This window comes from Lemur catta, chromosome 1, assembly GCF_020740605.2.
Source record: "Lemur catta isolate mLemCat1 chromosome 1, mLemCat1.pri, whole genome shotgun sequence".
NCBI classification, from domain to species: domain Eukaryota; kingdom Metazoa; phylum Chordata; class Mammalia; order Primates; family Lemuridae; genus Lemur; species Lemur catta.
The window spans coordinates 1,458,640-1,485,831 of record NC_059128.1 but is presented as its reverse complement, the minus strand read 5'-3'; the positions used below and the strand labels follow the sequence as shown (position 1 = coordinate 1,485,831).

The 27,192-nt window shown below is 67.3% G+C and overlaps 1 protein-coding gene across 1 annotated transcript; it reads right to left on the bottom strand.

Annotated features, from left to right (window-relative positions):
- Positions 1 to 346: 346 nt before the first annotated feature.
- AKT1 (AKT serine/threonine kinase 1) lies at positions 347 to 26,701 on the bottom strand. Its single transcript, XM_045559550.1, has 15 exons — positions 26,400 to 26,701; positions 25,653 to 25,849; positions 19,871 to 20,008; positions 9,529 to 9,657; positions 6,292 to 6,403; positions 5,772 to 5,919; positions 5,348 to 5,479; positions 5,207 to 5,272; positions 4,508 to 4,576; positions 4,170 to 4,295; positions 3,970 to 4,098; positions 3,670 to 3,884; positions 3,395 to 3,482; positions 1,687 to 1,789; positions 347 to 1,365 (listed from the first exon to the last, which is right to left on the bottom strand). Exons 3-15 carry the CDS (start codon positions 19,914 to 19,916, stop codon positions 1,286 to 1,288), a joined length of 1,443 nt encoding a protein of 480 aa, XP_045415506.1. The 5' UTR covers positions 19,917 to 20,008; positions 25,653 to 25,849; positions 26,400 to 26,701; the 3' UTR covers positions 347 to 1,285.
- Positions 26,702 to 27,192: the final 491 nt, after the last annotated feature.

The following is a 27,192-nucleotide window of genomic DNA, read 5'->3' as shown; positions in this document are numbered from 1 at the left end:
CCCCCGCAGGCCTGGCTGTGGCCCAGGACAGGACCATCGCCCAGACCTGGGCCCCGCGAGTCCCAGCCTCCCTGATGCTCAGGGTCCTGTTCACGGCTTTGCCCGGGCACAGCGGCTGGGGCAGGGGCAGGTGGCCCTGCAGCCTGGACAGCCGCCTCCATAGCTGGGGCGAAGCCCAGTGGGGTCAGGGGACACCCGGGCATCCCACGTCCCCCCTCGGGCAGGACCCAGCCAGGCCGTGCCACTCCCCAAACCCGCCCAGGACGCTGATGCCCAGCAGAGCAGGGGAGACCAGGGCCCCCTCCCCGGGCCACAGGCTCTTCCCCCAGCAAAGTGAGCCACAAACTTGAAAAGCGATTTTTATTGAAGAATTTGGAGGACAAGTTTCATATTATAATAGTAAAAATACTAAAGTTGAATGTTGTAAAAAACGCCATGGTGCAGCGGCAGCGGCATCTGGCCGGGAGGGGCGTGGGGGCCCAGTGGCAGCCGCCCTGCAGAGGGGAGCCGGGAGCGGGCCGGGGGCGCACAGCCGGAAGGGAAGCGTCCAGGAGACAAGTGCTACTGTGGGAGTCGTCTCAGGGAGGAGCTCGGTGGGACAGCCACCAAGACCGTGACACAGGAGGGAGAAGGGGTGGCCTGGAGGGGGCTTTCTTTTTACTAAGATTAACCTCCCTCCAATGCATCTGAACAACATAATACACAGCAACAAATTTAAACCTTGTTCCTCTGTCCTGTTGGGCGAACCCTGGCCCAACCCCCACCCCGGGTCCTGTCTCAGGGGGGCCAGCCTCTGAGGACATCCTTGCGGGCACGGCCTTAGTGCTGGGGGCTGCCACATGCCCCCCGGGGGTGCCAGCCAGCATGCCACTGTGAGGTTGCTTCTGGTGCCTTAGACCCAGGTGACAGCCAGGGGTGGTTGGTGACACGGGCTAGCAGGGCCAGGCTGGGGCAGCGGCAGGACCTGCCTGGACCCCAGACCTCGCTGCACATGGCTGTAGAAGTCCTTAACGTTTTCCTACGAGAATCGAATTGTTCTGAGACCCGAGGCCATGTCTGGAGCACAAATTGGATGAAATAAATTAAGAAAAATTGCAGGACCATTTTCTTCCCCAAGGATGCTGCCCACAGCACGAAACTTCTTTGCACCGTGCTCGGGAGGATGGCGTGGCTCCTCTCAAATACACCCAAGGAATGAAAACCATTAAATGCACATCATCCGTCCGGGGCCTCCCCTGGCCGTGGAGCCGTGTTGGAGCAGAGCCATGGTTGCCCGGCGGCCGCCTCAGGCCGTGCCGCTGGCCGAGTAGGAGAACTGGGGGAAGTGCGGCCGCCGCTCGCTGTCCACGCACTCCATGCTGTCATCTGTGGGAGGGGCCGCTCAGACCTGGCCTGCCCCCGCCACCCTCACGCGACCCCCAGCTCCAGGATGAAGCCAGACCTCCAAAACCGCCACCAACCCAGTGCCATGCACCCAGGGAAACTGAGGCAGGGCCCCACATCTTGACACGGGACCTCGTCCCTCTGAGTCCTGGGGGTAGGGGAGTGAGCCTCCCACCGTAATCATTAGTACCTTCCAAGAGCAGCTTTTTAAAAATTTTGATTTTAAAACATCTGAAGCCAAAAACATGTGGATCCCTGCAAGTGTGCCTCAGGGTGCAGCCACCGGCGCCAAGCAGCCCTCACCTTGGTCGGGCGGCGTGATGGTGATTATCTGGGCCGTGAACTCCTCGTCAAAATACCTGGTGTCGGTCTCCGATGTGACCTGGGGCTTGAAGGGCGGGCTGAGCTGCAGAGAGCCAGACAGAGGGCCCGTCACAGGCCTCGCCCCGACTCCCAGCACCCCAGACCCAGGATGCACCAGGCCTCACGGTGCCCGAAAGCCCCAGGGAGCTGTCTCCGGGCGGCACTGAGGTCAGGGCCCCCGCTCCCAGAGGGCGGCCGTGCAGGGGTGCAGCAGTGCCTGGGGTTGGGGTCTGCCCAGCTGGGCCTGAAGACTGTACCGGGATGTGCTGGGTGCCCTGTCACCAAGCGTGTGTTGGGACACGCCCATCAGCCAAGAGGTGATGCCAGTGCAGCCCCGCCCTGCCAGACCCTCCCTGCCCCCAGGCATAGGGGACAATTTCTATTTTTTTTTAAGATGGGGCCTCCCTAGGTTGCCCTGGCTGGTCTTGAATTCTGGGCTTAGGCTCCAGAGTAGCTGGAATTATAGGCACGAGCCACCATGCCTGGGTCTTTCTGGCTTTTCTTTTAACTGGGTTTCTTGTAAACTGGGAAGGGGAGAAGGAGAGGGGTCTGTGGAACCCCTGCCTCCCCCACAGCTCAAGGGCCTGGGTGAGGCTCAGGCTGCAGGGAGGACCCCAAGGACCCAGGAGGCAAGGGTAACTGTAAAGTGAGGTGCACACGTGAGGGGCCACCAGACAGCGTCTCAGGTCCCTCAGGCAAGGACATCCTCAGATGCTGGCCCGAGTCTGGCCTGGTGCCAGTGCTGTCCCTTGTGCACTAGCGGGGTCCTTGGTCAAGGCTGGGCAGGAGTCAGGCACTGCCCGAGCCCCCCACACCCTCAGAGGGCAGGGCTGGAAGGTGGCAGCCCACGGGGCCAGGACCTGGACCAGGGCCGGGGACACCCTGTGCCAAAGGGAGGACAGGCCCAGTGGGTCCCCAGGCTACCCAGCCCAGCCAGCCACGTGTAGCCCGACACAGGCCTTCAGGGGAGGTGCTGGCTGGAAACCAGGCAACACATGCTTGGTGACAGGGCACCCAGCACATCCCGGTACAGTCTTCAGGCCCAGCTGGGCAGACCCCATCGGCCTCGGTCAGGGCCTGGGGCTCGTGGGCCCCCTGGCAGGGTGAGCCCCCCACGACAGGGGCCCACGCAGGACAGCTGCCTCCCTCAGGTGGCCTCCCACACACGCAAGAAGAGCAAGTGCTGTCCCATCTCTGCACATCCAGAGGGACAGCTGGGCTTTCCTTGCAGCAGGAGGGGTTGAGGTCAGATAACCAAAGGAACTGGTGGAGGGGAGGGGGTCGCACCCCTGCTCCACCCCCGCCAGCCTTCACTGTGCGTGCATAGGGTCCCGGGGAGGGCACAGGGTCCCGGGGAGGGCGGGCCTGGGCCAGCTGCCCGGGACGCACACAGGGCCCTCCCGTGCCTGGGGCCGCAGCAGGCCCCACAGCCCTCTGGCCGTGCAAGTGTGGGTGTGCCTGAGGGAGCCAGCGAGTGCGCCACGCTGAGGGCACGCACAGGGGACTCGGGGGTGTGTGTGAGGGAGCCAGCGAGTGCGCCACGCTGAGGGCACACACAGGGGACTCGGGGGTGTGCGTGAGGGAGCCAGCGAGTGCGCCACGCTGAGGGCACGCACAGGGGACTCAGGGGTGTGGGCCGCCAGCACACCTTCTTCTCGTACACGTCCTGCCACACGATGCCGGCGAAGAAGCGGTGCTGCATGATCTCCTTGGCGTCCTCGGAGCCCCCGCCGAGCCTGGGGCGGGAAACGGGGCCACAGTGACGGCGCCGCCACCTGCTCAGGCCCCACCCTCCCACCACAGGACCTGGGGACCCCCAGAGGGAGCACCCCGGGGCTGCGGGGACGGCAGGCAGCCTCGGTGCAGGTGTGGGTGTGAGGGCTGCAGGCTCGCGCCAGCCTGCCCGGCCAGTGGGGCCCTCACCTCTGCTTAGGGTCCTTCTTGAGCAGCCCCGAGAGCAGGGACTTGGCCTCGGGGCCGAGCGTGCGCGGGAAGCGGATCTCCTCCATGAGGATGAGCTCGAAGAGCTTCTCGTGGTCCTGGTTGTAGAAGGGCAGGCGGCCGCACATCATCTCGTACATGACCACGCCCAGCCCCCACCAGTCCACGGCCCGGCCGTAGTCGTTGTCCTCCAGCACCTGGGCGGGCGGCAGGGGCAGGGCGGGCGTCACCGCGTGCCCGGGCGGGCCTGGGGGCAGCACGCGGGGGCGGCGGCGGGCGCACCTCGGGGGCCAGGTACTCGGGCGTGCCGCAGAAGGTCTTCATGGTGGCGCCGTCCTTGATGCCCTCCTTGCACAGCCCGAAGTCCGTGATCTTGATGTGCCCGTCCTTGTCCAGCATGAGGTTCTCCAGCTGCGGGAGGGAGGCGGCGTGGTCAGCCTGCTGGGCCCCATCCCCGCCTCCCGCCGGCCCCCGGGGCGCACCTTGAGGTCCCGGTACACCACGTTCTTCTCCGAGTGCAGGTAGTCCAGGGCCGACACGATCTCGGCGCCGTAGAAGCGGGCCCGGTCCTCGGAGAACACGCGCTCGCGGGACAGGTGGAAGAAGAGCTGTGGGAGGCGGCCGTGAGGCAGGACCAGCCTCCAGAAGGCCCAGGGGGAGGGGGGTCCTGGAAGGTACTGGAGCCCCCACTCAGCATGGCAGTCGGCCCCAGCAGGCAGCTGCCCGCGGCGGGCACCAGCCACACCACCCCGTGCTGCAGGCGGCAGCAGAGGCTCCGAGCGGGACGAGCCCCTCCCGAGAGCTGCCCCATGGCCCCTACCTCGCCCCCGTTGGCGTACTCCATGACAAAGCAGAGGCGGTCGTGGGTCTGGAAGGAGTACTTCAGCGCCTGAAACGGAAGCAGAGACGGAGCCTCGGGTGGGACGGGCAGGCATGCGGCACCCGAGAGGCACCGAGGCCGTTTGAAGATGAGCAGGTGGGTCTGGCTCAAGTGTCTGGGGGAGTCCAGACCTTGCCGCTGCCCGCGCTCCCAGCTCGGGGGGCCACTGAAGAGGGTGGCAGAGGAGTGACAAGTTCCCGACCCTGCTATCCTGGCAGGGGGAGGACACGCCCTCCGGGGCAGAGCTGGCCGGGGGCCTGCACAGCTGGAGCCACAGGCGGCTTTGCGTTTAAAGGAAAGGCCCCACCGATGGCCAGCTCGCACCCAAACATGGTGACCCAGGAACCAGTCCAGCGGCTGGACCCCACTCACGGCAAATACCTCCCGGCCAAGTCCCCCAGAACAGGGACCACCTGGCCTGCACCCCCACAGAGGAGGCAGCGGGAGACTGGCCTGCAGGGTCTTGGGGTGTTCGGGAGCCTAGGGGCTCCCAGGGCCCCACAGAGTGGCAGAGACAGAGGACCCTGCCCCCATCAGCACCTCCACACCCCAACCCTCCACGGAGGCCGGTCCCTCAGAGGCAGCCGCGTGGGTGACAGCCTGACCCCAGCCTGAGCCCAGAAGGGCCGCGGGACTCACCGTGAGGAAGGGGTGCCTGGAGTTCTGGAGGACGCGGTTCTCGGTGAGCGTGTGGGCCACCTCGTCCTGGAAGGCAGGGCCGGTGAGCCGCCGCCCGGCCACCAGCACAGCCCCACGGCCCGCCCGCCCGCCTGTGCCCACCTTGGCCACGATGACCTCCTTCTTGAGGATCTTCATGGCGTAGTAGCGGCCGGTGGCCTTCTCCTTCACCAGGATCACCTTCCCGAAGGTGCCCTTGCCCAGCAGCTTCAGGTACTCGAACTCGTTCATGGTCTGAGGGCAGCGTGGCAGCCGGGTCGGCGAACGCCGGCTCACCCTCCGCCCACCAGCGGCCCGCGTGGGCCCCGGAGTCACCCGCCGGCCCGGTGGGCTCCGCAGGGGTCTGGGCCCCAGTCCGGAGCTCTGGGGTCCGGGGAATGGTGTGGTGACACCGTCGTGCCTTCCGGACCCAGCACCCCGACTGCACTTCCGACACAGGGAAGGAGATGGGGAGCCAGCCCCACCCCGCTGGGCCCAGACCCGCCCGGCCCTCCGCGGCCCCGGCACGGCAGAGCTGGGGCCTCACCACGCGGTGCTTGGGCTTGGCCAGGGACACCTCCATCTCCTCAGCCCCGGAGTTGTCGCTGGGCGAGCCCGACCGGAAGTCCATCATCTCCTCCTCCTGCTTCTTGAGCCCGTCGGCCACCGTCTGGATGGCAGTCGTCCACTCCTCCCTGCAGGCGGTCACCTGAGGCCCTGCCCTCCAGCCGGAGCCCACCCCGCAGCTGCCACCCACCCCGGCCTCCCCTCCACAGCCCGGCTGAGATGTGGTGACAGAGACCCCAGAGAGAGCCCTGGGCTGGCCACACTCACTCAGGGGTCGGAAACCCTCCTGGACACTGGGGACACTGAGGTGCAGCCTGCAGCAGGACTGTACCTCCTCCCCACCTGGTTTTCATCTCGCGCCTCAGTTTCCCCATCCAAACCCCACAGACGATTTCCAGATGGGCTCTGAGCAGGGCCTGGGAGCACTGGGGAGCAAGGACGGCCACAGGCAGAGGGGGCCAGCACCCCACTGTCCCCATGGACTGCACAGCCCTGCGTACCTCTCCTCGGGCGTCTCCACGTGGAAGGTGCGCTCGATGACCGTGGTCCACTGCAGGCAGCGGATGATGAAGGTGTTGGGCCTGGGCCGCTCCGTCTTCATCAGCTGGCACTCTGGGGGGGGGGGCCAGCATGCACACGTCTGCCCACGCCCACCTGCCACCCCAGAGCCTGCCCCACCGCCCTGGCCGCCTCCCTCGGACCCCTCCCACCAGGCCTCAGAAAGTCCCATTTCATCCTTTGCCAAACTGCGGCCTCCCTCCTCGTGAAAAGCAGCCAGGACCCCACACCCCGCTCTGGAGGAGGGAGGCAGCCCCAGAGCGCATCAGGGGCAGGGTCGGGTCAGCCCCCACCACTGTCCCCTCCTGCGGTCCTTCCTTCCTGCCATCTCTGAGCCCCAGCAGGCCCCAGGCGGTGCAGGGTGGGCGTGTGCAGGGCCCACAGGGCTGCGGCAGGGAGGGGCCTGGGAGGAGCGTTCTGCTATTTTCCCAGGTGTGCTCCACACCTGGAGCTCACACACACCTGGAGTCTACGCACACCTGGGGCATACACAGCTGGAGCACACACACACCTGGAGTCTACGCACACCTGGGGCACGCACAGCTGGAGCACACACACACCTGGAGTCTACGCACACCTGGGGCACGCACAGCTGGAGCACACACACACCTGGAGTCTACGCACACCTGGGGCACGCACAGCTGGAGCTCACACACACCTGGAGTCTACGCACAGCTGGAGCACACACACACCTGGAGTCTACGCACACCTGGGGCATGCACAGCTGGAGCTCACACACACCTGGAGTCTACGCACACCTGGGGCATGCACAGCTGGAGCACACACACACCTGGAGTCTATGCACACCTGGGGCATGCACAGCTGGAGCACACACACCTGGAACACACCCACACCTAGAGCACATGCATACCTAGAAGACACACATACCTGAAGCACACACAGCTGGAGCACATGCACATTGGAACACACGCATGCCTGGAGCACACCCACAAACCTGAAGCGCACACATGCCTGGAACATATGCACGCTGGAACACATGCACAAACCTAGAGCACATGCACAAACCTGGAGCACATGCACACCTGGAGGACACACATACCTGGAGCACACACGTCAGAGCACATGCACAAACCTGGAGCACACACATAAACCTGGAGCACACACATGCCTGGAGCACACGCACGCCTCGAACACATGTATCTGCAGCTGAGGGACTCTGGGGACACACCAGGCCCTAAGAGTGTGTGAGCACAGGGTGCAGCCTAGAGGCCTCTCGGCAGGACTCTGGCCCAGCCTGTGTGAGGAAGGAGGGCGGGGGGCCAGCAGAGGCGCCTCCGACATTCCAGCATCTTGGCCCTGGCAACCGCAAGGGGCCCCGGCCGGGCTGCAAGGGAGCGGTCTGCTGGGCCTGGGGGCCAGGAAGGGGCTCAGGGCCAGCCTCGAGGGGAGGACGGGGAGGACGGCCTGTGTCACCGTGGGCAGGGGAGGTGGAAAACCCTAGTGGGCCTTCTCATGCCAGCACACCAGCCTCCCACGCACTCCTGGACAGCCTGCCGGAGCCCAGCAGCTGCAGCTCCAGCCCAGGGCCGGGGTCTCAAGCCCCCTGGCCCAGAACCCTGCCCCTGGACACAGAGGACCCAGCACAGCCCCCACTGCAGCAGCTCTGCCCCCCAGGACCTGCTCCAGGCCACCAGTGGCCTTGCTTGAAGTCCCTGCCTGCCTCTGCTAGGACAGCCCCCTCTGGCAGGTGCCCGCCCCATGTGTCCCCTCCCAAGAGGGCCCTCTCCTTCCTTCCTGTGCTGCCCGCCCCCAGCAGGGCCCTGCCTCAGGCTGCTGCTGGGCACACCAGCGCCCGGCCCTCTCCGTGAGCCCCGCAGCCCCCCAGCCCCAGCCAAGGAGGCGCGGGGGAGAGCCCGGCATGAGCGGCAGTGCATCTCCCACGTGGCCACGTGGCTGCCAGGGGACCGGGTGTCTGCCTCCTGGGTCTACCCTCACCCAGGGTTCCCTCTCAGGCTGCCCTGCGGCTGCCGGGCCTGCAGCAGAGAGCCCAGGAGGGCAGTTCAGGGCTCACAGGAACCTGCAGATCCCCCCGGAAGCCCCCAGCCCGGGCCTGTCCCCTCCCACTAGACGCCCTTAGGGGAGGGTCTGCTGGCCACCGGGCCCGCTGGGCATGGGTGCCTGAGCCGCCAGGCGCCCAACAGATGCCACTGCGCTGGGAGTCCCTCCCACCCAGCCTGGTGCTGACCCTCGCTCAAGACCCTGGACCAGAACCTGGGGGGTCGGGGGGTGAGGGAGCTGGAGGAGCCCAGGGTCCCAGGCCACATGGCACACAGGGCAGAGCTACCTGCGGGAAGGGCCTATGACAGCAGTGCCAGGGCTGGAACCTACGACCAACCCTCGCTGGGCACCAAGCTCTGCGGCCGGACCGTGGCCCAGCTCAGATCTCACCGGCTGTGGTTCACAGGCCCCGCGGGCAGCTGTCCCACAGTGCGGCCCTAACGAGCCACCCATCACACACAGGCCCATGCCCTGGCACGGGACATGGGGATGAGGCTGGGAGGGCCCCCAGCCCCAGCATCCCCCCCACGTGGCCACCTCCACCCCTGGGTCCCTGTCCCACAGGGGTGGGGGTCACACATGCTGTGCCCCCACAGGCAGGGAGTGAAGCCACAGTAGCACACGGGAAGAAGCACCACGGCTTCTCTGGCTTCGAGGGACGCCCCGGCCGACATCCTGGGCGGGCCTCACCTGGGTGGGCCTCACCACACTCGCCACCGGGCGGGGCAGACTCCCACCCGTAGCTGAGGGGAAGCAGGGGTCCCACCACAGGCCTGGCGGCCCGGAGGGAGGGCCTTCCTTCTCGGGGAGAACTGCAGGCTCCCACGGGGTGACGGAGGCTCCCGTGCCCCACGCGCTGCCCCTGCGCCCCCCACCCAAGCGCTCTCCCAGGGTGAAGCCGGCAGGAGGAGGGTTCCCGGGTCAGCCGTGCACCCCGAGGAGGCTGTCGTCACTGCTCGGCTGGGCCCGTCAGCCTCCAGAGCAGGGGACCGGGGAACTGCTCAGGGCCAGCCAGCCCTGAGACTGGCCTGGAGACCCCCGCCCACCAGGGCTGGCCCCCCAGTGGCACTAGGGGATGTGACTCGGGAGCCAGCACGGCCCAGCCTGGTCCCCCGCCTGCAGGCTGCTGGCCCCAGGGCCTGGGCACGGAGGAGACTCACGGGCCACGGAGAAGTTGTTCAGGGGAGACTCGCGCTGGTCCACATCCTGCGGCCGCTCCTTGTAGCCAATGAAGGTGCCATCGTTCTTCAGGAGGAAGTAGCGCGGCCGCCAGGTTTTGATGTACTCCCCTGCGAGAGCGGGCAGTGAGGGCTGGGCCTGTGGAGCCCCCTCGCCCACAGCTGGCAGCTGGCTGTGCCAGGACAGATGTGCCCAGGAAGCTCGAGTCCGGGCGTAGTCAGGGGGCAGGGGTGTGCTGCTTAAGGCCAGCAGCAGAGACGGCCCCGGGTCCATGAGGAGGCAGGCTCGCCACGCCAAGGCACCCCCCCCCCATGCAGAGCCACCCACAGGGCTGTCTGCAAGGCCAGGGCCCCCGGACGCGGGGAAGGGGCGTGATTGGTTAACAGGCGGCTGGGACAGGTCTGGGCCAGTCTGCATGCCCCCCGTCCCCAGCAGGCACCAGCCACACTGCTGGGGGGTCAGGGTCAAGGGCTCCCCCCGAGCACATAGGGCTGGCCAGGTGGGCCGGCCGGGTGGTAGCTGCAGGTGACAACGCATGTGTGGGCTGCCCCCACGGCTGGTCCCCGGCTGAGGAAACAGAGCCTGGTGTCCTCAGTGAGGGGTCAGTGCCGCCCAGAGCGAGACCCCGTGGTGCAGCCCAGGGACCCACCGTACTGCCTGGGAGGCCTGCTGGGCCCGTCCCACCCATGTGCTGCCCAGGTGCATGGGAACGTTCTCCCTTAAGTTTTGCAACATCAGCCATAAGCGGGCGTTCACACTTAAGGATCAGAGCAGATGTCCTCTGTGATATCCCAGCAACTATCATTTTTCATACTGACACCCGGAAAAAAATGTTTCATTTACATTTTGTCGAGCAAGGAATTTGAACAACAGGGAGCCTACTAATTAGGCCACCATGGGCAGGAGGGGCCCGGGGAGGGTCTGGGGCCCCTGAGCTCTGAGGCCTGGCTTTTCCCACCACAGCCTTAGATGAGGGTGCCTGGAGGGACACAGGGGGACAAGCAATTGCCCCGTCACCGGGCCACCCACCCCTGGTCCTGCCAGCTCACTTGGTGAGACCCAGACGCCCCAGCCTCCCAGCACGCTGAGCAGGTCTGGCTGGGACAGGGCTCGTGCGGTTCCCACAGGCCAGGCCCTGGTGCCCGCGCAGTGGCCGCCACCGTCCTCCTGCAGCCCCTGGGGCACCTGGCCAGCCCTCTCCACCCTCAGGCCCCGCTCGGTGTGGGCTGGACGGGACCAGCTGACCCGTACCTGCAGCTCGAACCCACCCCCCGAAGGCTCTCAGGGGCCACGGCTACACCCGGCTCCCTGGGTGCGGGCAGCGGGGCCCTGCAGGTGCCCGGGAAGCCACTGGGGTCCACAGACAGCCACCTCCCCGGCCGTGGCCGCTCCTCCCCCCCACTCCACGGCCCAGACCCCCCTCAGCATGTGGCCTGCACGGGCCCCGCCCTCGCTCCACACGACCCAGGCCGCTGGGGGATGCTGGGGCCCCTGCCCCAGAGAGCCCGCCCAGCAGGGCCCCAGTGTGGGGACAGGCTGCCCGCCAGCCCCAGGGGCTCCGGAGACACAGGCCGCTTGCAGCATCTCCCACCTAGAGGTCCTGCCAGAGCCACCCTGGCCACGTCCCCAGCCTGAGCTAGGCGTCCTCAGCCAGACACCTGCACCGACACGCACCGCCCCCGGCTCGGGGAGGACCCGGGCATTGGTCAGGGGAACAAGGTGGCAAAGCAGGAAGGCGCCCACCCTTTGTGACGCCTGTGACGCTGACGCAAACCTGGCGGGGCCCCTCGAGGGAATGGGGAGGTTCTGCTGCCCCTTCTCATGAGTCCACATTTCAGGAGCCGTGGCCAGGACACCTGGGGACCCGCACCCCAAGCCCACGGGGGGCCTCTAGCCTGCAGCCAACACAGACCCTCAGGGAGAAGGGGGTGCAGGAGGAGGTGGGGGCCAGAAATCCGCACCCACCCCCGAGGCCATTCCTCAGCGTCCCCACCCAGCTCAACAGAGCGGGTGGGGTCTGGCCACCCTCAGGCGCCGGCTCCGCCCCCCGCGTGCACGTGTCCACACACCGTGCCTGCACAGCCCCCAGCCTCCCAGGTGCGGCAGGCGGGCGGGGGGCTCGCGGGGAGGGGAGAGAAGGGGGACGCACGACCCGCCCCACCCCCACCCCGTCCCGCTTGCGCCCACCCGCCTGCACGCCAGCCTGGCGCTGTCGGCCCCTGATGGAGTGCCTCCCTCCCGCCAGCTGCCGCTCCCCGGGACGCTAACTGAGCGGGAAGACTGATGAGCACCCCGAACCCATCCGATCCACCAACTGCCGCCAGCCCCCACTGCGCCCACGGCCCCCTGCACGGCCGCCCCGCGTCCGCCCACCCCCACCGGCCCTGAGCCTGCACCTGCCTTCCAGCAGCTCTCCCCCACAAGCCCCTCCCCAGGCCCTGCCTGGCAGGTTCTGGGAGCTGGGTGGGGGGTGCAGGACGGGCAGGGTGGGGCGGGACGGGTGCCAGGCCCCAGGTGGGCCCACAGACCCAGGGACCGAGGCGCTGGGGCCATGCCCCGTGATGCCCCGGGAGTCCGGGCCCAGGGCAGCGGCGTGAGAGAAGGGGCCTGGGCTGCACTCGGGGCCCTCGGGGCCCCGGCCCCAAAGACATACACGCTTCTTTCTTGCTTTCCCGCCTAGAGGTCCGGCCAGGCGGTCACTGGGGGGCTCCAGCAGCGCCAACTGCAGCCCGGGCCGTGGCTTGCATCTTGATGAGTTCAGGCCAGAGGGGATGCAGGGTGGGCAGCCAGCCCAGATGACAGGGGACCCAGGGCCCCCCACTCCCGCTCCAGGACTGGGGATGACACAGGATGGGGCACGTGAACGAGACGGCCACCCGGGGCCCCGGCCACTGCCATCCTCCTGGGAGCCTGCAGGCTGGCACCTGCCCACCCTGGGTTCCCTCGGGAGGGTGGGGGCAACGGACATACATCAGCCAGTGACGGTGGCCCCCGGCCCCCTCTACCAGCCCCACTCCCTAGGCCCCGTGCTCCCCCAGCAGAAGAGACCACCAGGAGCCCCCCTTTGTCCTCCATGTCCGAGGTGCCGGTGCGTGACCTGGGCAGGGAACCTGCTGCCCGGGCCTGTTCTGGTCCCTGGACGCGCCCACTCCAGAGGCAGGGGCGGAGTCCAGCCGGGCAGGCCTGGAGCAGGTTGGCGCCCACCCACTGCACCCACCCCCACAGCCCCACCGGGGGGCCCACAAACTGACAGCCCCAAACACCGCGGCACGGCCCCCTGCGTGTGCCCACACCAGGCCTTGGCCGAGACACAGGGGAGCCGAGTGTGTCCCTCAGGATGCTGCCCTGTCCCCCCGGGACCCCCAGGGGACAGCTCCCCAGGTCCCCTCCACCCAGGCAGCAACCCCCACTCACCCCAAGGAAATGGGGGTTCTGCCCCAGCAGCCTCTCCTGGCCCAAATGTGGGGTGCTGGGAGGAGGCCTCTCCTGCCTGTGCCCCACCTGCCATCAGGGCCACGCCCCAGACACGTGTCCCAGGCCACGCCGTGGGTGAGAGCACCCCAAACAGCACCACGCACACATGAGGGCCGGGACTCGCCGCTGCGGCCAGGCCCCTGTGGGCACCTCATGTCCAGGCCTGGCCCGAGTCCTCCTGAGCTGCCAGGTGGACCGGCCCCTCCAAGCCACAACCCGCCCAGCCACCACGTCCTCAGCTCTGTAAGCATCGTCCCCAAGTCCCCAGCCCTCGGGAAACTGCTGGATAAACACTTTGCCGCAGCAGCGGTGGCGGCGGCAGCGGCTGGCAGGGTGCCAGGCAGCACCGAGCTGTTCCTCCACAGCAAAGTGAGCCCCAGCAGGCCCGGGGAGCGGGTGCCAGCTGACAGCGGCCACCGCGCGGTCCCCCGCCACTGACACATCCATCGTGGCCGACAGCTGCCGGGCGCCCATTTACCTTCCCCAGCACACTGAGCAGACGGCTGCTGACGGCGGCCCAGGGCGCCGCGCCGGGGCGGGCGGGCAGCGGTCGGCGCGGGTCATCTCGGAGGGCCAGCCTGCCAGGCCACAGCCCACCAGGAAGCCCCCAAACCCCGTGGGCACGTGCGGGCCGCGGTGGGCAAGGAGGGGCCACACGCCCAAGGCAGCTGACCCCACTCGGGCGGCCCCCGGCCTGCGGGTGAAACACGCCACCCGCTCCCCAGGGAGGAGCCCGTCTGAGGGCTGCGGGGGCACAGCCAGCCCGGCAGGGGATGACGCTCCACATTCCTGTCCCACCTGGTAGGCAGGGAGGGCAGGGACCATTGTGCCCAGCAGCTCCCTGGGGAAACTGAGGCTCAGGGGAGGTGACCCTCAAGGCCACCAAGAGCCAGCTCATCAGGGCTGCTGCCCGGCAGGGCGCCCACTCCTCCCGTCAGCTCTTCACAGGCGGTCGGTGCTGCCACCGGGCCCCCTGCCACCCCCCCACCCCCCGCACGTACACTCAGGAGGGCTGGGGTGTGCGGGGAAGGAGGCAGGGCCACGTGGGGATACCACCCAGCCCCCCTCGGCCACTGCCTCAGCACTGCCAGCTCTTCCCACCGCCGCAGGACAGCATCTGACTCGGGACACTCCTGTCTCCAGCCCCCCTCCCCCAGTAAGCAGCCGCCGGCCCCGCCCCCCAGGCGTCCCCAGGCGCCTCCATCCAGCCGGTTCCCAGGGTCTCGGCCTCTGGGACACGGGAGTCACCTGCCCTCTCCACATGCCACGCGCCCAGCCCCACAGCACTACGGCCTCAGGCCCCAGCCACCCATCCAGCCAGTGACAACGGGGGCCCCGGGGACCAGGGGCAGCCTCAGCCACACCGTACACACAACCCAGAGCCGTGCGGGCCCCTGCTGAGTCCACACCCAGCACCTCGTTTGGGGGTTTCCCAGACAGCTCCCAGGGGGACACCTCCTGCCCTCTGCTCTGTGCCAAGAGCCCAGACAGACCCAACCAGGCAAGGTGACAAGGCTCCTAGTGGGACAGAAGTGGCCAGGGAGGGACCTGGACAGGAGGAGGGAGCAAGCCGGGGGCCGTGGGGCCGGTGAGGGTCCCATGTGGGGACAGCACCCCCGGGAAAGGAAGTAGAAACGTAGCACAGGCTCGTTCTGGGGTGCTGGCCAGTGGCCTGCCGGGCCAGGACAGTGACGCTGGGCACGAGTCCTGAGGCACCAGCCCTACCGGCCCCTCCCCACTCCCTGCAGACACCCAGCGGAGGCAGGAGCGAAGACCCCAGCTCCTGCCCACCTGGCCCCTCACCAGCTGGAGGGCTCCTCGGCACTGTGCCGGGCCCAGGGAGCTGCCGCCTCCGCCAAGAAGCCTGCCCAGGCTGGGTGGCCCACCCTGCGCTCCCCTAAGGCACACCAGACCCTGACAACCAGCTGACGCCTCGGGGCAGGTGGGCGCACCAGATTACCGGGGGCTGAGGGCGGGGACTGCAGTCCCGGGGCCTGCTGGGGGGTCTGTAAGCCCAAACCCCAGGGATCCTACCCAGAAGCCCCCAGGGCTGGCACTACCATCAGCAACAAAGCCTGCCGCCCTCAGGCTACTGTTTCTGACACAGGCCTGTTAATATCCTCGGGGTAAACAAAAATGCACCCAAGGGCAGGATGAGCAAAAGGGGTACCCCCTGGGCCGCGGGAGTGGGGGCCCAGCTGGGGCTGTGGCTCCTAGGCCTGGCCCGGGGCCGCCTAACTACCACGCTTGCCTGGAGCCCAGGGCCCTCTGCCAACCTGCCCAGGGCCCAGGGTTGGACTGGGGGAGCCTTCTTGGGGGGTCACCCGACAGGGGACGGGGACAGGGCACGGGCACTGAGTGGGTGAGAGCAGCAGGCGCCTGCCCACCTGTGGGGCAGCCTGGGGAGAAGCCCAGAGTGACAGCCACTGGCTGCCGTGACCGGAGGGCCTGAGGGCAGGGAGCTGACCCCACGCCAGCCAGGCGTGCCGGGCAGAGGGGACGCCAGCGGTGCCCGAGCCAGTTCCCTCCGGTCACCCTCCCTCGGTACTTCTAGGAACCAGCCTGATGCAACCAGCCGGCGTCCTGTGAGCTCCTCTGGGAGCAGGCGGAGACCCCTCAGTGGGCGCAGGTCTGCCCTGGCCCTTTCCGGGCCTCAATTTCCCTCCACATAATGCACTCTGCTCCCCCGCGGGGAGGGGGAGGCGGGGCGGGGTCTGCAGAGGATGTCCCAGCGCCCGGCACGTGGGCGGGTCCCATGGCCCCAGCCCCTCTCCCCTTCCCCCCACCCCCCTGCAGTCCAGACCCCACAGAGCACCCCTCAGGAATGCCCAGGCCCAGGGGCCCAGGGTCCAGGGCTGGGGCCAGCAGTGACCACCCCCCCTACCCCCCCCCGCAAGGCCGCTCAGCTTCCTCTTTTGTTGTTTGTTTCTGAAGGGAGAACTCACTGCGCTCACAAAACAGGGAACTCCCCAAAACCCCGGCCTCTGCCACAGCACACCCCCGCACCCTGTCCCCTCCACTGGCCAGGCCTGGGGCTGAGGCTCCACCCCTGTCCAGCCCTCCTGCCCCACCTACACACCTCCCTCCCTCCCTCCCAGCCAGGCCAGGTCCCTCCTCCGCCTGGCCGCCCGCTCTGACCTGGAGCCACTCGGGACCCTCGATGCTCCCCGCAGGGGACTGCACACTGACAGTCTCAGGGCCCGAGTGGGCTGCAGGAACAGAGGCCACCTGGATGTGGCCTGGAGCTGACCCTCATGTGACAGCCGGGGAAACTGAGGCCTTGCCCTCCAGCCGATGTGGTCCTGCAGGCTCCCTCCCTCGGCCCTGCTGAGCCCCTTCCCCGCAGGGCAGGTGGCAGCAGCCCCATCCCACATGAGCAGCGATGGTCCACGAGCCCCCACAGGCCTCCCTCTTCCCGCCGCTGTCGGCCCAGCAAAGCCAAGGGGAGTGGGCTGCACCCGCCATGGCCCCCACCCTGCACAGCGACCCCAGGACCGGCTACACGGCAGGGGCCGGGGAGGCAGCCAGGGATGCAAGGGTTGTGTGAGCTCGCCAACAGCACGGGACACGGTGCAGTGGAAGACCCTGGCCCTTGGGGACACGGTGCAGTGGAAGACCCTGGTCCTGTGGCAACGACCTGCCCGGGACCTCAAGACTGGACCAGAGCGGGTGGGAGGGGACATGGACCAGGAGCCCCCTCAGGGTCAGGGCGCAGCCGCACTCCCCACCAAGACGCCTGGGGCCACCCCAGGGCCTGGATGGGGGGTCCGTGCCAGGAATAGGCCTGGGGTGGAGGCGCCACAGGACCTCGGATGTCCAGAGAATGGACCCTCCGGGAGCTCCCTGGACACAGGGCCCCACACAGCTCCCGAGGGTCAATGTAAACTGAGGCTTCGCACACCTCCACTTCCAGGCACAGGCCCGGGGCAGGGGAGGCCCACACCACACGCCACTCCCCTCAGTCGCCTGGGGAGGGGGTGACCGTTGAGGAAGGCAGGCCTGCTCCTCCTCGCCAGCCCCCTCCGCCAGGGAAGCCCAGCACCGGCCCTTCCGCAAGCGCCCACAGCCCCTCCAGCCTGGGTGCCACTGTCCTCTCCTGGCCCACCCGGTCCAGCCGGCCTGTCTGCGGACCAGGGGACGCCAAGGACAGCTACAGACCTGGCCAAACGGACGGGAGTGGCCCCTGCGAGCAGCTCATCACGCGGCTGGGACACCTGCCCACCTGTCCCTGCCGGCCCCGCCCGGCGCCACCTGCCTGGCCGCTCCTCACTGGCTCCCACCATGGCGGCCGGAGCTCGGCTCGCAGGGTCCAGCTCCCAGCTGGACACAGGGGGACGCTGAGGCCCAGGGGGTTCCTGGGTGCAGCTGCAGGTCCATGCACAGCTGGAACTTGAGCTCCAGAACCTTCCAGCTCAGAGCACATAGGGAAGTGAGGGTCACTCCCCAGAGAGAGCCGCCCCCGTCCCAGGGGCAGCAGGAGGGAGCCTGGCTGGGGCTGCTGCCCTGCCCCGCACACCCGGGGGGATGCCTGCCCCTCATCTCCATGCCACCTAGCCCCAAAGGCACCGTCACTCCCTGTGTGGCCAGCCCAAGCAGCTCTGGGGGGACTGTCGTCTCAGGGGCTCGGCCAAGAACTGGCATGTTCCAGGCCCCGGGCCAGACCCAGGGAGACCCGGCAAAGGAGAGGGGTCCAGACCCCGGAGCAGCACCCTCACCTGCCGTGGCAGGAAAGGACGGGAGCCAATGCTCCCCAGCCAGGCCAGGCCTGAGCACCGTGAGGGGAGGAGGGTTCGGCCCAACGTGGCCCTGCTGGCCCCAGCGCAGGACAGGGGAGGGGCCTAGCCCTGCCATCAGGGCATCGGACGTCTGTGACACACAGGGGGACCCAGGGAAACAGGGGTGCCCTCGAGGACAGGTCTTCCTCGGCAAGCAGGGGCAGGCCGTGCAGCTGGGACACCCGCCTGCTGCAGCAGCAAGAGGCCAGACCCGCCATGGGCATGCGACGTGTCCACCTCTCACCCCAGTGCCACCACACTGAGGCGGAGGAGAAAGGGCCGGGGCAGCGGACAGGACCCTCCCTCCTGGTTGAGGCTGCTGACGCCGGCTGCACCGACTCCGGGCCCTCACAAACCACGCCGGCCACTCCACGAGGTCTTTTCCCTGCCCCCACTCCCATAGCACAGATGGGGAAACCAAGGCCCGGGCTCAAGGAACTTCCCTTGGAGAGGTACACGGTGAGGGGGTGGCCAAATCCAGGTTCAGGCTCAGCTCTCGGGATGCTCCACTGGGCCTGGTGTCCCCAGGCCCCTCCCAGCCCCTTCAGGAAGCACCAACCGTGAGTGGCAACATGAAGCTCCCCTGGCCTCAGCCTTAGGCTACTCCTGCCTGGGCCAGCTGGCGGATGGATACCCCAGTAACCAGGGCCTGCGCCCCAGGGCAGTCCTGAGGCCCAGGCATCTCCTGGATCAGCCACAATCTCATAGGGAATCAACAAACATTTGCCCAGGATTAAGAAGTAGCAGCCCCAGGCAGCCAGCCGATGGCACAGAGGAGAGAGCAGAGGCCGGGTGGGGGAGGGGGGTCCTAATACCACACCCTGCAAGGCCATGGGGGCTCCAGGCACAGAGGCAGGACTCCTCAGGCAACAAGGAGGCGGGTGGGGAAGGCGGGTGGTGCAGCAGGCCTGGGGGAGGCCAGGTGAGGGGCTCCCCATGGACCCCAGGCCTCCCACTGCTGCCCAGTTGAGGTCTCAAACCACACGGCTGGGCACATCCTCCATCCCCTGCCACGAGCCCATCGCATTCTGGTCCCTCCTCCACCTCTTCCCCCAGCTCCTGGGGCTTCCCAGGCCTGCTCTACTGGGGAGCTCCTATTCATCCCACAAAACCCCATCTTGTGACACCTATTTTACCACGCCTCCCTGTCTGCTCGGTGTCCGGGGTTCCCCCCAGATGGGGGATCCATTGCTAGAGGATATGTGTGAGCAGTGGTGGGCCACTGGCATGGGTCACCTGAACTTCAGGAGAGAACAGGTCTGTTGAGAGAGAAAATTCCGAGCAGGGCCAGCCAATCCTCGCCCTGGGGCAAGAGGGAATGATTCAGCCAGGGCGTCTGGGACCCTAACCCAGCAGTACAGCGGGGCAGTGGAGAGAAGGCCAGCACGGGGGCCCGTGGGCAGGGTTAGAGAGGAGGGCCATGGCTGCAGCGCCCAGCCCACCTGCTCCTGGCCAAGCCCCTGGGGCAGCGCCCCTCCCCAGGCCGCAGGGCTGAGTGAGGAGGAGGGGGCTTGGGGCCCCGGACCCAGCCAGCGCTGCAGCTCCAACGCAAACATGCCCCACACTGGGCCCCTGGGTGGTACAGAGCCCCCAGCCCTGAAGGCCAGGCCTGAGACAGACAGGAGGCCAAGCCAAGCAGCCCTGCCCTGCCCTCAGGAGCCCTTGGGCAGTGCCCTGGGCCACGGGCATGCCAGCTCCTGGAACGGACCCTGTCCTCGCCGCCTTCCAGGAAAGCCAGGAGGGAGGCGGGCGGTGGCTCCCCACCCATGGGGCCCTGCCAGGCTGCCACTCCGACAGCCGGCCCTGTATGGGGCCTCTCTCTCCACCCGGAGGCCCCATGAAGCAGTGCCCTGCATGCTGCGGGAGGACGTGGGGCTGGATGCCCTCCCCTGGCCAGTCCAGAAGCCCCAGAAGACAGCCCCTCCCGCCCAGCAGGCGCACGCACACGCACGGGCAGACCCGGGGCCACCGCAGCCAACAAAGCCTACAGGCCGGGCACAGCCCCACCAGCTCCAGGACCCCCCGGGCAGACCATGGGGCCTCTGTCCCCAGGCCCAGCCACAAGGGCACTGACCTCGCTTGTGCAGCCAGCCCTCCTTTACAATGGCCACGTCGTTCATGGTGCCCGGGGCTCCGGCAGGCCGGGCGGCCCAGGCGCTCACAGTCTCCTCTCACGCAGGCTCCCCTGGGCCCAGCGGCCTGGCCACAGCCTCTGGGAGAAGCAAGAAGCAAAGGAAGTTGAGTGAGCGTGAGGCCGTGTCCAGCTTGGAGCAGCTCCTTGTCCCCGAGGTGAGCCCGGGGGCCTGCTGCGCAAGCCTGGGGTCTCCACCCACGACTGCATTCCCATGTGGCCTGTCCCCTCCAGGGTCTCAGACTCCCATCCCGCCCTCACTCTTCTGCCAGCCTGTCCAACCTCTCCCCAAGACACTCCTGCTGCCTGATACAAAATCCGTGTCACTGGATGCTGCTCCTCAGACTGGGCTCCGAGAGCCTGCCAACCCCCAACCGCAGGCCCTCGGAGCTGTTGCCTTGCTCACCTCCCCATTCCTATCTCCCCTGGCCTTTGGACAAGTCACTCCTATCCCCAAAAGGCCTTCCCAGCCTCCACCTGCTGAACCCGCTGAGGCCTCCTCCTCCAGGCAGCCCCCCAGACTTCTACAGCCCAGGCTGGCTCAGCCTCCCCACACCCCTGGTGAACGACACCCTGTCCATCGTATTTCTACCCATGGGCTGAGATCCTGGGCAGGGCACAGAGCTCCTCCTCCCTGCTCCCAGACCAGGAAAGCAGAGAATTCAAGCATGAAGAAGGAAGGCCCAGGACTCCTGGCTGCTGGCGCAAATGAGAGCCCAGAGCCCTCCAGGGTGATGTTAAAAATCTCCCCAGGAGAAACCCCAGGCTCCTCCTAAACCACAGCGCCCCTGCCGGGCTCAATCTGGTTTATTCATTCGGCCACCATGTACCAGGCACCTCTGGTTTTGCCAGGCCCAGCACTGGGCGCGGGGGACAAAGAGAGGTTCAGACAGGTCCTGTCGGTGAGGAGCACTCAGTTCAGGGCGGTTACAGACCCATAATTACAGCATTCAGGAGGCAACAAATGGGGGAGCACTGTACAAGCCCCTAACCTGCAGTGGCCCACCAGCCAGCCCTCACCTGAGCACACTTTGGCCATTGATCCTGCATGGCCCTCCTCACTTCTCCCTTGCTGGATGAACTCCTAGGCATCCCTCAAAACCCAGTTCCCAAGTCGCCAACTCTGGGCATGCTGGGAGTACTTGGCATGCTCTTCCTGCAAGCAATGCTCTGCCCCCCTTCCAGGTGGGCACTCTTAAGGGGAGGAAGATCCTGTCTGAGACCTCCAGGCCAGGCAGAGACCTCTGGGGACCTCTGTGGAATGGGTCCCAACATGGATCCCTCCACGGCCAGCTGTGACGCTGTCCCACCAGCCCACCTTTCTGGCCTCCTGAGGCACAGTCTGGGCACTCAGGGACGGTTGCTTTGCACTGGCTGTCTTAAGCTGAATTTAGGATGGCAGAAAGGCCCCACTGCCTTGTCTTATGCCAGGACAGGGAAGCTTACACCTTGCCCCAAGACGAAAGAACCTGACGTACCTGGCAGGTCCCCGGGCAGCGACAGGAAGCCAGCCAGAGGGGGATACCGCCGAGACAGGGCTCCCAGTGCAGGGCTCTGAGCCCCGGCACACGGCGGGCATAGGGGCTCTGGTGACAATGAGTGGGCATGGCCCAGCGGCCCAGGGCTGGACCCAAAGACCTCTGATGTCCCCCACCCCCACCCAGTGCCCCGGAGGCCTGCTGCTGACAGTCAGACAGCTGTCGGCAGCCGCGTGTAAAAATATATCTGTGCACACACGGGGTGGTGCACGTCTGCATGGAAACGTGCCCACCAGGCTTGCGCCCGAGCTGCTCTGGGTGTAGGGTGGCCGCACAGAGAGGACCCTACATGCCACAGCTTCTGTGCCCTGAGGCCTTCACCCAGTGTGTACTGTTGCCACTATTGTTGGTTGAGTCACAACTTTTTAGAAAACACTGTGTTCTGAGACAGTTCCCTCCTTCTACCTCCAGAGCACTGGTCCCTGAGCCATCCGTGCAGCTGCGGGTGGGGGCGGGAACCAAGCCCCCACCAATGCACCCCACCCTCTGCTTGGATAGGGGGGCTCAAAAGTCAGGAGTGGCCACTGGAGCCAGGCCAAGGGACCCAGGAGTGAATGTGGGGGCCCTCTGGCCACAGAGCACAGGCCCAAGCCCACCCCTGTCTACTGTGGCACCCCACCTGGGGACAAGTCCGTCAGCGGTCCCCGGACTCCCCATCTGGGGCCAAGCCGCAGCTGCCCTCCAGGCCCCTCCTCTGGGATGGGTGGGCAGGACATCCACCCAGGACAGGAAGCAGTTTCAGGGCCCAGGAGAGTTGGAGTCCTTTGTAGGCCAGCCCGGGCACCCGGCCACCGCGCACAACTTTCTGTCCCTGGGAAATGAGGGCTCCTTCCCAGGTCCCTCCCACAGACTCGAAGGCCGCGGGGCAAACCCGCCTCCTGACCCCGAGCGCCCACTCTGCCGGCCGGCCCGGGAGCCCGGCGCCCCGACCCCGGCCGCCCCGGCGGCGCCCCGTCCCGGCCCGGGCCTCGCCTGGAGCGGCCGCGCCAAGGTCATGAGGAAGGCCCGGCCCGCACCCCGGCGCCCGGCGAGTCCCGCCCGCCCGCCCGCCAGGCCGCGGCCACTTCCTGCTCCCGCTCCCGCCCGGCTGCGCCGCGGCCCGGCCCGGCCCGGCCCGAACAAAGCGGCCCGGCCGCGGGGAGGGAACCGGCCGGGTGGGGCGGGGACTCACCGGGCCGCCGCGTCCGGGCGCGAGCGCGGGCCTAGCCGGGCCGCGGCCTCCGGCGCCCGCCGCTCCGCATCCCCGCGGGCCGGCGCTGCGCGGGACCGGCTGGAGGCCGCGGCGGGCGCGCGCTGCTGGGGCCGGGCCTCGCGTGCCGCCGCCCGCTGCCCGGGCCCGCGCTCGGTGCTCGGCCGCCTGCTCCCGTCCTCCGGCCGCGCTGGCTGCGCTGGGCCGGCCGCCGCCGCGCTCGGTCCCGCCGCCGCCGCCGCCGGCCCGCCCTCTCCCCGCCCCGCGCCCCGAGCCGCCCGCCCACATCCGCCTCCGCCGCCCCGGGCCCCAGCGCGCGGCGGGCGAGGGCGGCCTCGGGGGCCTGGGCCAGGGCTGGGCCGCTAACGGGGCCGCGTCCTCTCTGGCCTCGGTCTCCCCTTTCGTAAAACGCCCCTGCCCTCCTGCGCCTAGCTCTGCGGTGACCCTAGCAGAATGGGCTCGAGACCGGTCTGGGACAATCCCGGACTTCTGCAGACTTTGGGAGGGGTAGGTTAGGGTGACTTTCAGAATGTGTCCCGTGTGAACGTGCCAGCCCGCGGCGCGGTGGGGGCGGGGTGTAAGTGGGCCCCTGGGGCAGAGTGGCCTGGGGGAGCACGGGGCAGCCCTCTGGGGGAATGCTGGGAGGGGAGCTGTCATTCCCCCGTGCTGCCCCCTACACACACTAGGGGGGACTCTGCTGGTGACGGAGGGAGGGGCGTACCTGGCCTGACATCCCACCCTGAGCCTGGCGCAGGCATCCAGAGGAGGAACTGTGTTTGTCCGTTGGGGGGCGGGGCGGGGGGTCTCGTCAGACTCAAAGGAAGGGCTGTGACGGCTCAAAAAGCCCAGGACCCTCCGTGCTGGATGCAGACGGGCCCCAGGCACCCAGTCCGAAGTCCCTGGGAGAGAGCAGCCTCCTCTGAGTGGGATGCAAACCCTTCCCCCTGCAGATTCAGGGACACTGCAAGGGACGGAAGCCACCCCAAACCCCTCCCTGGGTGGTGGCCCTCAGGCTAGAGCTAGAAGTTACTCCAACTGCCCCTCCCCCACCCCCAAGGCCCAGGGCTGATAACCCTTTTGTAAGAGAAAGACTGGTGAGTTACCTTCCTGGGGTTGGTAAATATTTGGGGGGGGGGGTCATTTTGTTTTTTATCCAGAGCCAAAGCTCATCTGGGGCACAGAAGGGGTGTGGGGGGGGCACATAGACAGAAGCACGTTCAGCCCAGTCGGGCCCCCAGGACCATCTGCAGCCAAAACTGGGACTGCTTCCCTGCCTCCTGGGGCTGGCCAAGAGAAGGACACTCCCAGAGGACTCTGCCCTCTTGCACAGGGGGCACTCAGTCCTCGGGGGACTCCCAGTTCTTGTCTCTCCCATGCCCCCATGGGCACCTCTGCCCAAGCCCCCGCCCCCTGCCACGCATAGCTGTTCCAGCTCGGACTTGGTGACCCCAGGCAGGGCCCTGCCCCGAGGGGGCCAAGTCAGAGGCCCAGCCGGTTTGTGCCATGTGGACTGGATGCCTGAGCCCAGAGCCTGGATGTCTGTCCATCACTCTCACAGCAAACTTTCACCATGGGCCACCTGGGGGCTCCTCTGGGACTGTCCCACCTGCCCATGGCTCCCCCAGGAAGAGTCCCCTGTACCCACCCCCATCCTAGGCTTGGCCATACTACGGAGAAGGTGTAGGGAGCAGCCCCCCCCCCACGTGGCCTGATGCTTTGGGAGCGGCCGTGACCTGCTGTGCCATGACCTGCTGTGAGCCCCACACCCAGTCCTGTCTTCACATCTGTGCCATCCCTCAAGCCTGGGGTCTCCTGGTGGACAGGGCCAGCCCCTCTCCTCTGACCTCCTGCGGGGAAAGCGGAGCCCTCTCTTCCAGAACACACCCCTCCCATCCCACCCCCAGGCCCCTCCCCCCCTGGAATGGCCACTTTGGGGACTCTATGGCCAGGTGTTTCCAGCAAAAACTGCTGCACCCGGCCTCAAGGAGGGTACCACCTGTCCCCTCCAGGGGCCTCTCACCCTGTCACCTCCCGCAGCTGCCAGCCACGGGGCAGGACTCAAGGGCCCAGGGCTGCGTGGTCTCGGCAGCAGCTGCAGGGCTGGGCCTTGGGGCAGCTCCCAGGCCAGATGGCCGCCGCGCCATCACAACTGTGGCTCTACGACAGCCTCCTGTCATCCCTGTGCCTCAGACGGAGCCATTGGAGAGGGAATCTGAGGGCTGCAGGCTGGTGGGGCTTCCGGGACCCACTCTGGCCTTCCTGGGACAGCCCGCCCTGGAGCGTTGGGGCAGGAGTGACTAGAACGCAGATGTTGCTGCCACTGTCCCCTCCCTCTCCTCTGGCCCGTCCCTAGCTGGACCTTCCAGATCTTACCCCACTCCTACAGGCAGCGTCCTGGCCCTCCCGGGCACCACAGCCTCTATCAAGTGCCCAAGGCTTGCCCTGTCCGCCAGCAGGCAGGGCAGGCAGGGCACGTCGGCCAGAGCCACTGCATGGACTGCCCTTCCCAAGCCTCAGGTGCTGGTTAGGGCCGGGCGTGGGAGGCAGTGCTGGAGGGACGGTAGAAGCAGCACTCATCCCTCACAGAACCCACTGTCAAGCACTCACTCAGCAGACACTGAGTGCACACCCACTAGGCCCAGGCAGGAGAGGATGGGCCACGCGGGTGGTGGGGTGCAGAACCCCCACCCTGGCTGAAGTGTCATTGAACAGAGACAGGGATGAAGAAGAGCCAATGAAGGACTTTTTGGAGACCATTCCAGAATGTGAGTGACCAGCAGTGCAAAGGTCCTGAGATCTCTCGCGTGCCAGGCCCTGCAGTTAATTTTCAGGAAAACCGGGAAGCACTCAGACCCCCATTGTGCAGATGAGAGTTGTTAAGGTTCAAAGAGGCCAGGGGTCGGTGGAGCTCCAGGCTGGGAGGGGAGGCGCAGGGCTCTGACCCAGGGAGGGCCGGAAGGGGAAGGGGGCAGTCCCCCAGGGTTCACCTTGAACTTACTTGAAAGCAGCCATTCCTGGTGAGGGCTGGGGGGGAGGAGGTAATTATGTAAATGGGCAGAGGAAGGGGTGCTGGGCCTCCCGAGGGTCCCCAGAGCGGACAGCCATCCTAGGGAGCCAGGGCTCTGCTGTCCCTTGGCCTGTCCGAGCGGCTGAGAGTGCAGTGTGATTCCACGGTTCCAAGCTGCAGTTGCCAGACTGAGGACATAAAAATGCAGGACATCCGGTCAAACAAGGAATAATTTTTTAGTGTAACAATGTGGCTTTCCTTCCCACAGACTTCAGCTGTAACTCCAGTGGGCTCCACTCCTCCTGCCCACACACACCTGGCCAGGGACCTACCCCGTAATCCAGCCCCTCCCGCAGACCCCCCAGTCCCGGGTCAAAGCTTCCTTTCTGCCCCCGGCCCACTGCACCGGCCCTGGCCCACTGCGCCCCACACCCTCCATCTCCCTGCGGAGGGACTGCCCTCCTGTCGTGTGGCCCTGGGCACCTTCCCTAACCTCCCTCACCAAAACGGGATAAAAGTAAGAGCATCTGTTAACGGGGTCATTGTGACGATGATCCTGGCTCTGGTTCAAAGTGCCTTCGAACCTTCTCGGCCACGGGTAGCCCCTTCGGTCGTGCCCTGGAAAAGGCTCCACAGCCAGCAGTGCGACCCCCCCCCCCACACAGGGACCCCAACCCTGTCAGACTAGTCGTTCTGTTTCTATTTCCTTTTCCCAGAACGAGGTGTCCCCTCTCACACCTTCATGCCGCTGCTCCTCCAGGAACACCCTGCCCAGGACACCGGCTGGCCCTTCTTGGCTGTCTCCTCCTCTTTGAACACTTTCCAGCCTGCCCTGGGCTCTGGAGGGCTTCCGCCTCCCTCCATTAGCGCGTGTGTCCCCCACCCCGCCGTGTCTGCTGGGACGTGCCCTGTCCTCCGAGCCCAGCAGCAGCTCAGAGCGCTGGTCCCCAGCCCACGCTGGGCTCAGCTTAGAGGGTGGGAGTCCCCCAGTCTGGACTCCGAGGTCGAGATCCCGCTTGAGTATTTGGAAGAGGATCCCGGCTGAATTAACTTAAATTCAAAAGAAGGAGTTCAGGGAAAAAGATGTGTTTTTTCCCCCAAATTTACGACCCCACCCATGCGCCCCCTCCCCCACCCCGGGCCGGCGACCTGCTAGGTGGCAGGAGGCCGGGTCTGGCTGTGCCTTCGCGTAACTGCCCCAGCGCAGGCCTGGGTGGGAGCGGGCCCTCTGAAGGGGTCTCTGCAGTCGGGCGCAGTTGGGACCCCACGGGGGAGGCACCGAGGCCGAGGCGGCAAGTATCGCGAGACACCCCCAGCCCCCGCGCTGCCCCCCAAAGCCCGCTCCCACCCCGGCGCCCCCCTGTCGGCGCGAGGGGCCGGGCCAGGCGGGGCGGACAGGGAAGGGGTGGCGAGAGTGACCTCAGCGGTTCCGCCGCTCCGGGAAGTGGCCTCGGCCCGCCCCCTCCAGCCCCCGTCCGAGTTTCGCTCTCCGCGGGGCGGGGCGGGCGGCGCCGGCCGGCCAAGTAGCAGC

What these genes read in the sequence shown, in the direction of transcription:
- AKT1 (XM_045559550.1), bottom strand. Translation starts at nt 19,916, where the DNA reads ATGAACGACGTGGCCATTGTAAAGGAGGGCTGGCTGCACAAGCGAG. An exon ending in AGTACGCCAACGGGGGCGAG is followed by an intron (nt 4,296 to 4,507) that starts GTAGGGGCCATG and finishes CGCCTCCCACAG; the next exon opens with CTCTTCTTCCACCTGTCCCG. An exon ending in AAGAAGGACCCTAAGCAGAG is followed by an intron (nt 3,483 to 3,669) that starts GTGAGGGCCCCA and finishes TTCCCGCCCCAG; the next exon opens with GCTCGGCGGGGGCTCCGAGG.